Source organism: Enhydra lutris, unplaced genomic scaffold (assembly GCF_002288905.1).
Source record: "Enhydra lutris kenyoni isolate GAN:26980312 unplaced genomic scaffold, ASM228890v2 scaffoldscaffold57, whole genome shotgun sequence".
Classification (NCBI taxonomy): domain Eukaryota; kingdom Metazoa; phylum Chordata; class Mammalia; order Carnivora; family Mustelidae; genus Enhydra; species Enhydra lutris.
Genome location: NW_019154141.1, coordinates 5795772 through 5812079, shown reverse-complemented (window position 1 = coordinate 5812079; position 16308 = coordinate 5795772). Strand labels below are relative to the sequence as shown.

Below are 16308 nucleotides of genomic sequence, written 5' to 3'. Positions count from 1 at the left end.
TGAATCCTCCTCACCCCCCACCACCTCCCAGGGCCCCCACTGTGAGTGGGCACAGTGTGGGTTTAGATGTCCGGTGTCAGCCCCAACTCTAGCAGTAAGTCACTGTGGTCCTATTTCTTCGTCTGTGAAATGGGTGATGTTATCTGTCTCCCAGGTTTTCTGGAAGGACTGAATGGCGTCTTGACCACAGGTGGAAGGTGATGCACCCGTTCCTCCATACAGTGCCCGCCATAGCAGGTGTCAGTGTTGATTTCTCTTTATTTTCTGTTACATTCAACCAAAACTCAGTGGGATGGCTTCTCCTGCCCTCCATAATTTCGGGGTCCCGACTACCTATTCAACCATAGCTCTGTTCATCATTAACTCATAAGAACAATGTTCGCTGAGCATTTACCATATGCCAAGTGTTTCAACCTTACTTCAGTGCACGAAGAGTAAATATCAAATGGACTCCAAAACCCTGACCAGCCATACCGAGTATCAGTGTCGCTCCGTACGTCTTCGTGGGTCTTCTATTTAAGAAAGTCAGTTAGAAGTCTCGGAGCCTTTCCCCTCCCCCCTTGGGTGTGGTTTTGGTCGTCCGTGAATGGACACTACCTTTGCACAAAGTCTGGCCCCACGCAGAAAGGGCTGACCTACTCTCTCCGAGAGGAGAACAATGAAAACCACCCCGTCCCTCCCCAAGGTGTTCTCTTCGAACCCTTTCAGAGATGGATCTTCTGAAGTAAAGTGGACACGTTGCTTCCCTTTAACTTCCGTAAACTCGACCCTCCCGATGTCCACTTTTCCAACACATACCTCCCCAGGCTCCCCATGCCGCCTTTCTCAGTCTCTGCTTCCAGCGGTGGTATTGTTCAGAAGACAAACATTTAGAAACCAAAATAATATATTGCAGTGAGAAAGGAGCCAACATTTAATTTCAGGAGAAACGCACACACATACACACACACACCAGGAAGCAGGGGTCATCTAATGTGGCGACCTATAGGAAGTCTGGTGGTTGAGGAAGGGGGGGGAGGAAGCTGGAGGAGGGGGCAGAACAGGGATGAAGCCAGCTCCCCTCTCTCAGGGCAAATCTCAGCAGCCCTGCGGGCCCCAGGGTTTGCCTCAGATGTTCTCAGCTCTGAAGCCGGCCTGCTTATCCGCGGCCTCGGCGCTGATTACAAACCACAGGACCGTCATGGTCTTCACAGACAGAATCTGCTCTTTGTATTTCGGGAAAGGTTTTGTGATTTGTTTAATCTAGACATTCTGAAGCTCCTGTCGTCTGAAGATGAGACGGACCTAGCACAGGGCGCTGTGAGGTTTGAGTCATTCATTCACTCAGCAAATGTTTGTGGAGTTGCTACCATATGCCACGCCCCGAGATAAATGCTGGCACGGCTGCAGTGGGCGGGACAGCAGGACAAGCGTGCGGCCCACTTTGTGGTTCTCAGTCTAGTGCAGGGTGTCTGCCGACCTTCTGGGGCTTACGCTTAACCTGTGGAGTCTCTGTCAGAACCCTCAGCTCTGCCATTGTCATGCAAAAGCAGCCACTGATAATAGGTAAGCAAATGAGCATTTTTTCTGTGTTCCAATAAAGCTTTATTTACAAAAATAGGTGGTGGGCCAGCCCTGGCCTGTAGGCCAGAGTTTGCTGACCCTTTGTCAAACGGACACAACACGTAGATGCAAGTTAATATTTTCCCCGTTCTCCCTTGTTTCCATCACGACTATTTGAGTTGCAAGTGACAGAAAATGCAACCCAAACTGAGAAATCTAAGGACAGGGCGAACTTCGGGGTCAGCTGGACAAAGGACCCGGTTTCTCTCTTCAGTTCTCAGGTCTTTTTCCTCAGGATTGTCTCCCCTCTCAGTCCAGCTTTCACTCGTGATAGCAAGATGGCTGGCAAACCCCAGAATGACATCCCCTGGGTGAAGTCTAGGGGGTGAGAGGGTTTGTCCCCTGTCTCTCTCTTGGTGACTCCGGTTACCTCAACTTGGCTCATGGACCTAGGCCCCAGATGATCCCAGCACAAGGGGAATGTGATATGACAATTGGCTAGGCCTTATCACATACTCTGCGCATGCGACTGTGTGAGGGGAGGAGTGTATTCCAGTAACCAGAAGCCTCTCGAATGAGTGCTTAGAGGGCGAAACAAATATCCACCACACATTATCTTGTGAAATTCAAAATGAGTACCTCTAAAGGCCACATTTGTTTCTAGGAGCTCTAAAATAGGGTTTCAGATTCTTCTTCGACATCAGGAGGGAAGGGGTACCGCTTATGCGCAACATGTCCTCCAAAATTTTAATATTCACGCTTGTTTATTTCCTGCCACGAACTCAGTCTTCTTATGTATTTAGGTCTTTGCTTCATGGACAGAGTTGGGCAGTTTATTGGTCATTTTCTGGCCTCTGATGATCATACCTGATTCCCATCTTTTCTATATGTGTTGATTCTTATGAATAGACTTATGAGACCTGGCTTTCTTTTTGCTGTCAGAAATCTTTTCAACTCCCCGCAGCTGAATTTAGAGCATCCAAGCTAACTGAAGTGCATGGTTCAGACCACTGTCTTCACCCTCAGGCCACCGCTTTCTCCAAAGTACCAGAAAACTGTTCCTTCCTCCTAAAACCACAACCCTTTCCAGAAACTAGTTCATGCTCTCTCCTCCCACTAGAGGGGCTGATGGCGGCTTCCTTAATCAGCCACCCCCTTTCCCGGGAGGCTTGGGGTCCCGATGTACAGGGAACGAGGGAGTCCTATGAGCCACTGCCTCGGTCTGAGGGGACCCCCGTTGGAATAAAGAACCATAAGATAAAACCATATAGAAGAAAGAGGGGAAAATGAAATATTTTGAAGATTGTTGAGAAAATTATGGTTCCTTCTACACCTTCACTTTGTATTTGAGAATCAAAGTGCACCAGCTCCGCCGCAGAGCACCTTCCTTAGAATGGATCTCTCTTGGCAGTTGCTGTGGCAACGCATAATACCTTAACCCCAATAAAAATGAGATTTCTTAGAAGGCAGAGCATTTTTTCTCAGCTGCACTGGAACATTTTATTGGCATCATCTTTTACTACAATTTCTTTCATTCTTATTCTTTAAACCACATTGGAATTCAGTATCAAACCAATGAGTTTCCTATACTCACGCCCCTAAAAGCCCATGCAAAAACTTTATGGTGCACAAAGGCCCTCTGCGGAGAAACATCCCCCATGTTTCTGTTCGCCTTCTATCAGATCCCCCCAGTAACCTTCCTCTCTGTGTCCCCCACCTCTTTTATTTTTTTTAAGATTTTATTTATTTATTTGACAGACAGAGATCACAAGTAGGCAGAGAAGCAGGCAGAGAGAGAGAGGAGGAAGCAGGCTCCCTGCTGAGCAGAGAGCCCGATGCGGGGCTCGATCCCAGGACCCTGAGATCATGACCTGAGCCGAAGGCAGAGGCTTTAACCCACTGAGCCACCCAGGCACCCCAATGTGTCCCCCACCTCTTACCTTCCTGTCACCACCCTTCAGAAGCCCAGTGTCCTTTTGATGTCCTCCACTTACTCCAAACCCCCCACTGTAGTGCCTATCCATGTTCACCCTCTCTCGGAATATATGCTTCAAATTTACCTCTTGTTCTTTCCCTCATCTCTGACCCCCTGCAATTTACTCAACAGTCAAACTCAGTTTGCTTTACGACATTCAGCTAAGCCAGGTGTCAGGACACAGCTCTGAATACACGAATTCACAGTGAGAAGAAGCATCTGGTAATTTCCCCCAACCCTCCCGTATATAACTAAATGATAGAAATCCAGGCTGGATGGAGAGGGAGTTCTAAGCTGAGATCCTTTCCTTCAATCATTCAGCATGGAGTAATGATTCCCCACCTGTGAACCAGAGCTATTGACAAGGCTCTGAGAAAACTCACATATACACCAATCATGGTCAGTACCCAGGATAAATAACACAAGTCAGAAACAGGTACTACTGCTTTCCAAAGATATGTAGATGATTTTAATTATAAAATCCAAATTCAATTAAAATCAATCCTGAACTCATAGAAGCTTTTTGTCACGATGTACTTTCTCAACCATAGGTACTAATGTGAAAAGAGGCTTAAATGGAACCCTTAAGTTAATTGCGAATATATGCAAATAATTTGCTATGAGGATTTCTAGTATTGTAAATAATCAGAAATCAAAAAGTATAGTAGTAGAGGCTTGGTTAAATAAAAATATATATATATATATATATATGTAATTCATAATATATGTAGACATAATGTAATGAAATATATATGGATAGTCTCCATTATATGATGTAATGATAACTAACATTTATTGAACATTTATTTACTAAGTGCCACTCTTGTAAAACTTCTATATATATTAAATCACCTAAATCTCACGGCAGCCTCATGAATTTATAACTCCCATTTCCCTGATAAAGAAACTTAGGCACCGAGAAGTTAACCTTCCCAAGGAATGCAGTTAGGGACCCAACTCAGATTCAGCTCCGACATTACCGCTCCAGAGTCTGGGTTCTTATTGTATTAGGGAGGTATTAAGACTTTATTTAAAAAAAGAAAGAGAAAAGTAAAATGAGGGCACCTGGGTGGCTCAGTCGGTTGAGTGTCTGCCCTCTGCTCAGATCATGATCCCGGGGTCCTGGGATCGAGTCCCACTTAGGGCTCCCTGCTCTGCCCCTCCCCCTTGCTCATGCACTTGCTCACTCTCCCTGTCTCTCTCCAATGAATAAATTTTAAAATCTCGAAAAAAAAATAGAGAAAAGTAAAATGTATTCAGAGTCAAAAGCAGGATGGACATCCACATGTGACTTGGAAACAGAACAGAACCCCAGAGTTCTGCCCGAGCCCATCAGCAGGCAGAGGCAGCTGGGAGAGAAGTCCCAGGAGTAACAGGAGACAAGTCTGCTGAGAGGGCTCCTTGCCAGCTAAATGACAAGAGAGTGGGTCACAGCTTGAAAGAGAGGGCTGGTGTGGCCCCCATTCTCCAAAGGAAACTGAGGAAGACTATTGCATGGGACAGGAAAGTAGGCAGAAGGAAAGGAAAAAGGGCCTATTGTGAAGAAAATCACCCAGGCACCTGGTGAACAGACAGAAAGAAGCCAATGAACCTGGTGTCTGGAAGTGACAGGACCGTCCCGTGATGGGGGATGGGAGGTGGATAGAGACCAGATTGTGCGGGACCTTGTTGGTCTCACTAAAGGATTTTACTTTGATTGTAAATTTTTTTTTAAGATTTTTATTTATTCATTTGAGGAGGGCAGAGGGAGAGGGAGAAGCAGGCTCCCTGCTGAGCCAGGAGCCTGATGTGGGGCTCGATCCCAGGACCTGGAGATCATGACTTGAGCCAAAGGCAGACGCTCCACCATCTGAGCCACCCAGGCGTCCCTGATTTCAAATGTTAAGAAAATTTGAATGAAAAATCAAAACCAACATACCCGGTATTGCCGTGGGTCGGGTGCGAGATGAAGGCATCCCAGACTGGGATGGTCCTGGGGCGACACAGAAAAGTGGGGCAATCATTCAGAGATGCCATCAGTAGAAGTCTGACTTAGTTCCCTCTTTCCTCTGCTGAGCTGAGCCCCAAAATTCTCAGTTGGATTTTGTAAAGTTGTATCAGGCACTGTCATTTTCCCAAAATGCTTCACTCTTAACTCAGAAAACAATTCACAAATGACTGTGCAGGGACATGTGACATGGGAACCCCAGGGGGCACCAGTGGCCTCCCCTTTCCTCACCTCTTCAGAAGTGAACACTGTCTTGGCTCGTCGAAGCTTAGAATAAAATACCCCGTGGCTGAGACACCGTCCCTAAGTTGTGTATAGAAAGCTGCAGGCTTCCATCTTACTTGTTGTTTTGTTATACCACAGGAGGAGGACATGTTTCACATGGTTTTGACATGTCAACATGACTAGTTGATAATGTTTTTCAATAAAAACACCACAAAATGTGCTTTCGTTCTCCTCCTGTATTTTCAGTGCAATTGTAAGGTTTTCCAGGTTTGCTTTTTTCAACCATCACTTTGAGTTTTTATCTCCAGAGATCCCATTGGCTCAAGTCAACTGCCGATTCTGTACGGTCTGTAGACTCTGGTTTATCCAAATGAGTATTTGGCGGATCACCCGGGCTGTCAGTTTTACTTGAGTATAACACTGAACTCCAGTTAGGGATGTTCTCTGTCTTCGTGGTCCTTTTTAAAAATTAAGGGAAATACTGTCAGTGCTGTGCTTTTGAGGGAAAGGCGGACAATCCGTTGCCATGGCGCGGGGCACAGCTGTCTTTGGTCACGTGGGTGCTGTGTTATACCTACACTATTCCCCCTCTGCGCCCAGGGGTCATACTACATTACAGGAATGTCATGTCATCATCATGACATCCTACGATTCCTAATTTTCCTTTGCTAAAGGAAAGAAGGTTGAAGGAAAGGGAGATGGGGAGGCTGAAGTCTATTTGGCATGAGGTGGTTGAGGAATGTGGAAGAGAAGATAATTACACACAGCGATTTTAGAGGACGGGGGAGTGCTGAGGCGGGGTGGAAATGAGCCAAAACTTTAGTCCTGAAAATGCCCTTCCAGGATTACTCAAGTGAGAACGGTCTTTGAATGCTTCTGCATTTAATAAACTAATACCGCCCTCACTAGTATAATTGGACAGTGTATGCTAATGAAAATGTGAATATTCAAACCTAATAATAAGATAATTTATATATAAGAACTTTCATTTCCCTTAGTTAAAGGAATTGTACGTCCATCCAACCCTTTGCTCCGATCAGTTTGGCTTCCTCTGGCTCCTTGATCTGTTGTAAGGCCAGATTCAGACCACAAGGGAAATGTGGGAAGGCAGGAAGATGAAGGGAGATTGCCGTGTGTGGCAGTTCATAGACTGTGATTAGTCTATAGATTAGTGTTATCACCCCCTCAATATTCCCCCTCAAACACATCCTGGGTCAAAGGTGGGGATAGAAAAATAGTAGCAGGAGTCCAAAGTGATATGAAGGAATATAAGCTAATCCTTTCCTTCCTCTTTCTCGTTTTGCCATGTGACGAACTTAGATACAGCCTTCACTGGCTGGACCTTAAAACTGTGCTTCTGTGGGGGATTTATGGAACCTCTAGTTTAGGGCAATATGTGCATTGCCTTTGTAGAGATCATTTTAAATGAGTCCTCAATTAAAATTTTAAACCAATGGGAGAGTATGAGGAATGAATTATTATTGTCATTGTTGTTATTGTAGTCATCAAAAAAAAAAAAAAAGCAAAGAACAGATGGAGGTCTGGAAGGACGGTCGTGCGCCCGCCCCCTTCCTCAGCCTCTCTTCTACTGGGGAGAGCACCAGTGTGTAATGGATGAAAGTTCTTTAACCGGTTGTGTCTGTGGTGTCCTTTTCCTTTGGGGCTGGAAGAAACATCTCAATATTTGAAAAGGTTATTTGAGAAACAGCAGGGCATGTGGCTAAGAATGTGTGCTTGACAGTTGTTAGACTCCTTGAGTTCCCATCATGACTCTCCCGCATCTCTGTGTTTACCTCGCTGGGGCGTCAGAAGGATTCACCACTTATTAAAGCACTTAGGATTGGATCCAGCACATCAGAAGTACTCCATAAATGTTTGCTGGTAGTAACATTATTGACCTTATAAATAGAGCAAAACAGATTAAAGTTTTCCATGACTTTATTAAGGTAACAGGATTCTGCTTGGTATAATGATTTTCAAATTCAAGATTTGGGTTTAAGGATTCAGGGTAGTAATATTTTCCTGGTCGATAGTCTCATTCATAAGTGAGGTCACTTCAGATTTTCCAAGAGCTCATTTTAAGTTTACTCAGATTCGTTGAAATCATAAAAAGAAAGGAGTAGTAGACAGGAAGTGGAAATGCCCAGATCCTCAAAAAAGGTTGGAAAATAGAGCCTACTGAATTTAAAAGTGATGCGATTGGGTGATCAAAGGGCAGTTTTGCTCACACACCGCTCTCTGCTGTCTGTGGCCCAGCCCCCAGTAGGAGGAAGCCATCAGATATGAAAAGTGAAGGGGGGACAAGGGAGTCAAGAGAAACTATGAGAATTAACAGAAGAACCTAAGTGCTTGGCGTTCACTGCCAAAGTACTTAAAACTGAGGAAAGACGGCCCCAAGAAAAGATGGAAATGGCACACACAATGTCCCAAGAAAAGCGGTCATCATTAGTACCAAAACATATACCAGTGGAGTTCCTGAATCGAGGAAAAAGAAAATCACATGGGCATCCAAGCAGAGAAAGAAAGATACCTTCAATACAGCAAACAACCCAGCCAGCTTCAGACTTCATAGGAACACATGATGCCAGAGGACATTGAAAAGAAAGTCACCAAAGTCCTCAGGGAAAGGAAGTGGAGCTGGGCATTATTATACCCAGCTAAGTGGTCTTACAAACATACAGACAATGGGCAAGCACTCCAACCAAACAAGGATACAAGTCAGCACACATGAGTCCCTTTTGAAAGAATAGTAGCTCAAAATTTCAGAGCCAGAGTTGAACAATAGAAAAATCTAGTCAACATAGTAGCTTGAGGCCCCTCAGCAAATGTTGTCCTTAAGATCTGGTTTATAAAGCATATGTTTTGCTTTGCATGTGCCTTTCATTTTGATCTAGGTATTGAACTTGAGTCCAAGAAGAGAAGGTGGGGGAAATCAAATATTACATCATGGGGAGAGATCCTGTTTCATTATTTCTCTTTTTCCTTTTAGGTGTAAATCACAAGATTATAACATATGTCAAGAAACACTTTGCCAAAAATTGAAAAATCATATTCTAGAACATTTGCAGTGGGATTTTAGTGGATAATGAAATGAACTGTTAGAACACATTTCTTAATTCAGTTTAGTCTAAGAAAAGTTGGGAATTAAAGGCTGATCATTTTAAATTATCCTCAGTAAATCAATGCACAGACTTGTCTAACTGAGCTCAGTTGCACATATTTTCATAGTATGTTACCTTATTTCCAGATGCGTCCGATGAATCATTTATGGAATACTGTGCAATTCTGCTTTAATATTCGGTTAAGTTACATGCAATAGCTTTTTTTAATTCTGTTGCATCTCAGATTAGGAGGAACAGAAATCAACAGGAGAAAGACACCAAGACACACATACACACACACACACACACACTCACACTCATGTACCTCTCCCTCCTGCACAGGCATAGCCCTCCAAAGACTTTTCTTCTGCCTTCCTTGCTTCTGCCTTCCTCGCTTTTAGGGAGATGAATGCGTGAGCCACCAAACGTTGCTTTACCAGCCCAGGAATCCGTCAGTTAGCCTAGCCCAGACTTGATTGTGTTCTGGAGGGAGAGGGAAGGCCAGGAGCCAGAGACGCTCACGGTGGCAAGACCATTGGGTCCACCTGCGTTGAGGACTCTTGGAGGCACAGCTGCACAGATTCTTCTTTATTCCTGTCCTCATTGTCCTGTCTGTTCTCTCAGGCACCCACGTACCTAGCCAGTTGGAGGGAGTGTCTTAATCAAAACAACAACATAGCATGAGTTGTCCTCAGATCACAGCACATCATGACCGTAAGCCACATCCGGATCAGGAAAAGGTCAGCGTAGTGTGATATCACGAGTGGTGAGGAGACGACAGGTGTTTTACTTATCACGTGCTGAAAATTGTATTAAGAGGGATTTTCAAGGAATACAGGTGTTTCAGGCTCTGTCTGTCCCAGACTAGCAAGGGCAGACCCGGTGCCTTTCCAGTTTGTAACTCTGTCTCCTGTTGGTTCTTTATTGGCCACATGCAGCAAACTTACCTGTGTGATAAATAGATACTATTATTTACTATTTTAAATGTAAAACAATCATTTTTGTGGAAAAATTGGTAAGCTGTCATTTTTTTTTCCACTTTAGATAACCTATATACGACAAGAATATGAAACCAAATTCAAAGGGTTGATGCCAGCGTCTCTAAGACAAGAACTGGAAGACACCATTTCCTCCCTGAAGTCTCAGGTAATTCCTAGAATCAAGGTGTTTCCTCAGGGTTCAGGTGGTGTGTATGTCCTGAAAACAGACTCACAAATAAGTTTAATTCTGAATTGATGCCAGAAATTAATGTAGTAACATACATAACATAATGTACAACTCAGGATGAATTGGGTTTTGTTTGGATTTTTTTAAAGATTTTATTTATTGGAGAGAGTGAGCGAGCACGAGCTGGGGGAGGGGCAGAGGGAGAAGCAGGACCCCACCCCCCGACCCCTGTATTGAGCAGGGACCCCGATGGGATGTGGGGCTCGATCCCAGGACCCTGGGATCATGACCAGAGCTGAAGGCAGACACTTAACCGACTGAGTCACCCAGGTGCCCCTGTTTGGATTTTTTTTTTTTAAGTTTTTCTTACTAGTTTTGGAACTCATTGTCTCAATAAGACTTTCTTATAAGCTCCCATGAAATTGAAGTGTTCAGTTATGGTTACTTTCCCTCATTTACAGTGCACATTCCCATACAGCCTCCCCCTGCTCCTCTTGGTACCAGGCCTCAAATGCCATCCCTTGGCACATTGGGGATTCCTGACTGTGCGAAAGGGCAGAGAAACAGAAACTGTGGCTAAATTAGTATTTTTATTCTGGTGTGTTCCATATGGTTGTTAGACACAACAAAATGCATTTTAAATCCCAAGCAGGATAATGACAAGGTATTCAAACAATTCAGTTAAATATTTCTTGCCAAAATATGTAGTTCTTGGTATAGGTTATGAAATACAGTGAGAGAGGCGATGGGTATAAATTTAGATGCTTAAAATTATTTCACAACTTACAGCATCAGTTTTCTCCAGGTACTTCTAGAATCTGGTCTATTGCTTGTCTGCCTAACCTGGGAAAGAGTCTACACATTCCCACTTCGAATGCACTTAGGAACCTAAAACACACTTTTCCCCTAAAACAATCATGTTCCCTTTGTATGTCTAAGAATCCTCATATGACTGAGACTGATGAAAAATAATAGCTAGGACCCAGAGTAGCCAAAACCATCTTGAAAAAATAAGAATGAATTTGGAGGGCTCGTGCTTCCCAATTTCAAAAGTCACTATAAGGCTGTCGTAATCAAGACAGTGTGATATTGACAAAAGGATAGACACAGAGATCAATGAAACAGAACTGAGGTTCAGGGGGGAACCTTTCATAGATAGATAGAGATATATAGATATAATAGATATATTAAAAATAAATGTTTTAGATTTTTTTTTTTTGGTCAGTTGGTTTCCAAATGTTCCAAGACTGAGGGAAAATGGAAAGAAAAACACTGGGACGATCAGATAATTCAACAAGTTAGCTCAAAACAGGTCACAGACCTAAATGCAAGAGCTAAAAAACTACAAAACTCTTTGAAGAAAACTCTAAGAAGAAATCTTCTTAGATGAAGGAGTGACTCTGCGCCTTGCGTTAGGTGGGAGTTATTTTTTTAGCTGTGACACCAAGAACACAAGCAGCAGAAGAAAAAACAAGATGAACTGAACGTTGCTAAAAGTTAAAACTTTATACTTCAAAAGACAACATTCAGAAATTGAAGAGACAAACCATGGCATAGGGGAAAATATTTGCAAATCATGTCTCTGTTAAGAAACTTTTAAAAAAAAAAGGAAATCATACTTTTTTCTAGGAAAGTGGTCTTGGTTCTCTGTGCCAAGAACAGTGCCTGCCACATAATAGGTGCTCAATAAATTGATTTACGAACCCGTAGGATTTGATGATATTCACATGTGCTCTTTAGAATGTTCAGGACAAAGCACGGGCAGCCAATGTCGGCCGCCCCGTGTGTATTCCCCTCCATCCAAAGCCTCTTCTCTGAAGATGAAATGTTCATTCCATCATTTATCATTCCGTGGACTACGGTTGGCTCTGCTCCCGCCTCCGCTGCTGCCTATAACCCTTACTGCAGGAAAGTATTAGCGCAGAAAGGGTTAAATCTCCCCCTTGCAGCGTGGTTTACCCATTAACTTTGTGGGAGAGCTTCCGTGGGGTCAGCGGTGGAGGACCTGGCACCTTCAGAGGACTGGGTTTTTTTTAGAAGAAAAGAACCAAGGAAAGAAACGTGATAGCCACCTGCGGGGCTTCTGTTATCATTCACATCATTTCCCTGTAATAAAAGCCACTTCAGCCTCGGAAAACCGGATGTTGACCCAGAAAGAGAGGGCTGCCAGCTGCGTGAGGGCCTCAGCACTGGCAGCTGCGCAGGGGAGTCGCCGGCCGTGGAGTGTGCAAATTTAGTTTGAAAGCACAGGTGCCTGTATTTTCTGAAAATTGCTGGGATTCCAATTGCAAAGCAGGGTGGGGGAGGGGAGGCCAAATTGGCGTAATCCTCGCATCTGTCAACATTATCAATCGTCCTATGGGTCATTTGAGCAATGGGCTGGAATGAAAACCGGGGTGATATTACAAGTAAGCAAAACCGAGGGGGACCCTTGGATATGGACGCACATCCTCTCCCGCGAGCACGTTTGCTGTTCTGCCGGCTGTGTTCCCTTGCCTAACTAGGCTTCGGAATCAACCGTTGCCATGGTTTCCGTTCAGACCAAAGTGGCAAGAGTAAACAATTCTAAAATGATCGAATGCCTATGACTGGATTACATGGAGCCATAGTAGAAGTTACCCCCAAACCGCTTCTATTTGCTTGTGTAAAGTGCTTTTGAAGTCATACCTGATACAGGGATCTTTAATACTATATAGAAATATATGCTTCCCAAAAAACCACACTGTGAAGATCTGAATTACGAGAATGTGCTATGCGGCTTCTGCTGGGCTTATTATGTCGTCCTTCTAACCTTGGGAAGCAGCTGCCATCGGTCCCATTTCCCAGATGAGGCATCAAGAGCTCAAATAACTTCCCTAGAGCCTTCGATGCCAAGCCAGGACTTGAATCCAAGCTGGCCCAACTCTGGCTTGGGCTCTTTCCACTACCAGCATTGCCTCTCCAACCTCAGGGAATCCCCAGGATGGACTGAGGTTTCCAGAAGACAGTACTTTTCTTTCTCCTCCCTCATTCATTCATCACATGCTAGTGAACACCAGCATCCCACCCAGCCCCATTCAGAGATGAAGAAACATCCTCCTTGTTCCAGAAGAGCTCTCCAGTTATTTGAAAACAAATAACCCCAAGGCAGTTCAAGAAGTACTAATAATGGAGCACAGGAGTAGGAGGCCAGAGGAGGGGCCCTGACTTTGCCTAGGAGGCGGGGAGCAGTTGGGGAGGCATCCAAGAAGTCAGTAGGAGAGGTGACCGTGGAGGATAAATGGAAGATAGTTAGCCAAGCATTCCAAAGAGAGAAAATGGCCCATGCCAAAGGGCAAAGGAGTCGAGAGGACATGGTGTACAAAGTGGTGACGGTGGGGAGGATGGGAGGAGAGATGGGGCCCCAAGGATGGGCTGGGGCCAGACCAAGATGGCTCCGCAGTAAGGAGATCGGATGGATTCTCTAGGCTCAGATGGATTTTCAAGAAGGATGCTGTGTGAGCAAAGGTGAGAAGTACACACTGACATTCAACGAATCCTCTGCCTTTTATCTAGGGAGCCACATTATTTACACCCCAATGCCCTTTCAGCCACATTCGCCTCTGCTCACACACGGTGTCTTTTTCTAGGTTAACTTTCTGCAGAAGAGAGCATCTGTCCTTCAAGAAGAGCTGACTACATACCAAGGCAGAAGGTACAGCCCACTCTCCTAAGGCCTTCTGATTAGTTTCTATTGTTGGCACCTGTGAGTCTCCTGGGTTGACAGTAGGGTCTTTATTAAAATGCTTCCACATAGTATCAATTTTGGGGAAAAAATACTGATTTTGTAAATTAAATAGCCCATCTTGGAAGAGCCACCCACCTCTCATAATCACTGTGCTTAGCACGATCAGAGCAGAATGAGAGGACGCGCAGGTGCCTGACAAGTCTGGGCCTCCCCTGCACAGTCCCGACAAGACATTGTCTTGAAGCCCAGTTGCAGGGTTAAGGAGACCGTCTTTTAAGATAGCGAGGTGATGCAATCCTTAGCGTGGTAGCCCACATCTTCAAAGGCCCGTATCCCCTGGAGGTTTGGCGCTGCTTACAGATGTTCTCCGGCCCAAAATAGATAAACGGCTCAGTGGTGTGGTAACACTGTGACTTTAGTGCCCTCAGCGTGTACTTCGCAAGGCTGCCTTTTTAGTCCAGGGTTCCCAGAGAGAGACATCACGGACATAGATTACGTTAACCTGCTCTAAGTCAGTCAGACAACCTCCCTTTTCGTGCAGTGAAAGGCCAAAGCACTTATTTGGCATTGGATTAAAAGTTAAGACCTTGTGAATCATTCACCTTTCCAAAAGATTCTGTTGCCTGGTGCAGATGGGCTCGGATCCTTTCTGGGCATAAATGATGAAATTTTGATATCAAATACCTTTTTAACTGCTACCCAGCCCCTCCCGAGTTAGCACCTAGTTTATCGTTGACATGCCCATTAGACCTGGAGAAAATCATTAACTGAGGCTTTTGATTTTCAGGTAACCGCAGGAAGGCTTACCTGCGTAGCTCAGGGCAAGGGCAGTGGACGTCACTGTCCAGGCCACACTGTGGATTTCTTCCAGCAGGTTTGAAGACTTGGATACTGTAAACTGTGAGATCAATGGCGTTTTTTAATACTTAAATGTAATTAAGATCATAAACACATGCATCATTCATATGCTTTGGGGTAGTTTTATTTGTGTCTGCCTAAGTTATTATTTTTTTTAACATTCCTTTGTTTTGCATTTCCATATTCGCGTGCGTTTGAGCGTGTGCTGAGAATTGCGTATATTGGGGAAAGAAATGATTTCTTGTAATATGCCTTGTTGATGCTTTTGTATAGAATTTTACCGGTTGCTTATGATCAAAATCACGTTTGTAGTATCGTATCACAGTTTTTAACATGCTTAGTCGTTCTCATGTTCATGTTCATATATTATTAAAACATTATATTTTGTACTTATCAATTTTATTTCTACGTTTTATTGCACCTCATTTGCCAAAATAAATATGACCTGTACCTGGTATTTTTCCCTAAAAAGTCCTGACAATCTCAAACTGCACTTTGGGGGAAAATACCTTATGTCCCATCGGAGATTGCATCCATTCATTTATTTAGAGTAAAAATCGCTGGGTCATCGGATAGCAGTTTAAGGAGTTGTCGCGTTGGTATCGTCTGACCCTGGGACGTCAGAGTGGTATAAGAATTTTATGTAGTAGCCATGGTTTTATTTCTGCTTTCTCTTTTTATGGTGGTTGTTTTTGTTTTCCTATTAATTGATGCTCTTTAAGAAAGCCTAAAAGCATAGGGGTGTGTCCCAAGGACACGCAAGCCAGTGGCCGGTAGTGGCAGATGAGCTGTGATTGGTCCCGTTTTCCTCTGCGGATATGGTGATGTTCCCCTGATTGGATGTTTGTCTCCACCCTATTGGCCAATCAGCACATTGATTCTAATTGGTCATTGCTGATTGGTCTGTGTCCTATGCTGATTGGTCAGCCCCGTTTGCCGAGGCAATTTTGCACTGCAGTGGGTGAACGCCCGGTCTTGTTCGGCGGTTGTGGTGTGCGCCGTGGGCCCTCGGAGAAGCTCGGAAAAGCTGGACCGCGGGCAGGGCCGTGTTCATCGCGTTCTCTGTAACAGGACAGGGCAGAGCGTTTCTGTGTGCTTTTTCAAAACTCTTGTATGTCTCCCACGCCCATCTCTGCTATTTGCCGTCCAAGGATTAGTCACCCTTTCCTGCAGTGTAACTGGGACCCAGACATGACAAGGAAGTACCAGGTTTTACCCCACTTCCAAAGCCAGGCCAGGGGCGGCATAGACGCGGCCATCAGTGCAAACCCTTGCCTTCCCACTCCAGCGACCTCTGCCTGGTGACGTTTACCCCGACACCTCCTGGGGAATAGAGGCGCCTGTCCTTCGAAAGCTCGGGCCTTCCTTGCCTTTATGACAGATTATAGCACTGGCTTGAAGAATGTTCAGGAAAAAGCAAAATTGAAGCCGATGCTTTTAAAACCACCTACCAAATGAGGAGAGTGGGTACTCAGGCTATGATGTAGCGCTCAAAAGGGACAGATTGAGGCTACACGATAAATTTTTAAGTGCGTCTCTACAGACCATGAAAAACAGGTTGAAGCTCAACAGATTTCATTAGTGAGGTTATTAGCTGCCCGAAGTGAAAATATTTGGTGAATTGTATTGTCTGCTGGAATTGGAACTCCCACTCAAGAATATTTGTTTTCCATGAGTAAATATCAGTAGGTGTTTTGGAAAGTTGCCTGCTATTCTTTCTTTTCCTTATTTCAAGGGTTATGAAATC

General features: G+C 44.5%; 1 protein-coding gene across 1 annotated transcript in view; it reads left to right on the top strand.

Annotated features, from left to right (window-relative positions):
• Positions 1-14808, top strand: part of LOC111158116 (centrosomal protein 112) — a 414110-nt gene extending 399302 nt beyond the window's left edge. Inside the window, exons 24-26 of the mRNA XM_022519974.1 lie at positions 9875-9976; positions 13606-13670; positions 14491-14808. Coding sequence (XP_022375682.1) covers positions 9875-9976; positions 13606-13670; positions 14491-14494 — 171 coding nt within the window. The 3' untranslated portion in view covers positions 14495-14808. The remainder of the gene's footprint in view (positions 1-9874; positions 9977-13605; positions 13671-14490) is intronic.
• Positions 14809-16308: the final 1500 nt, after the last annotated feature.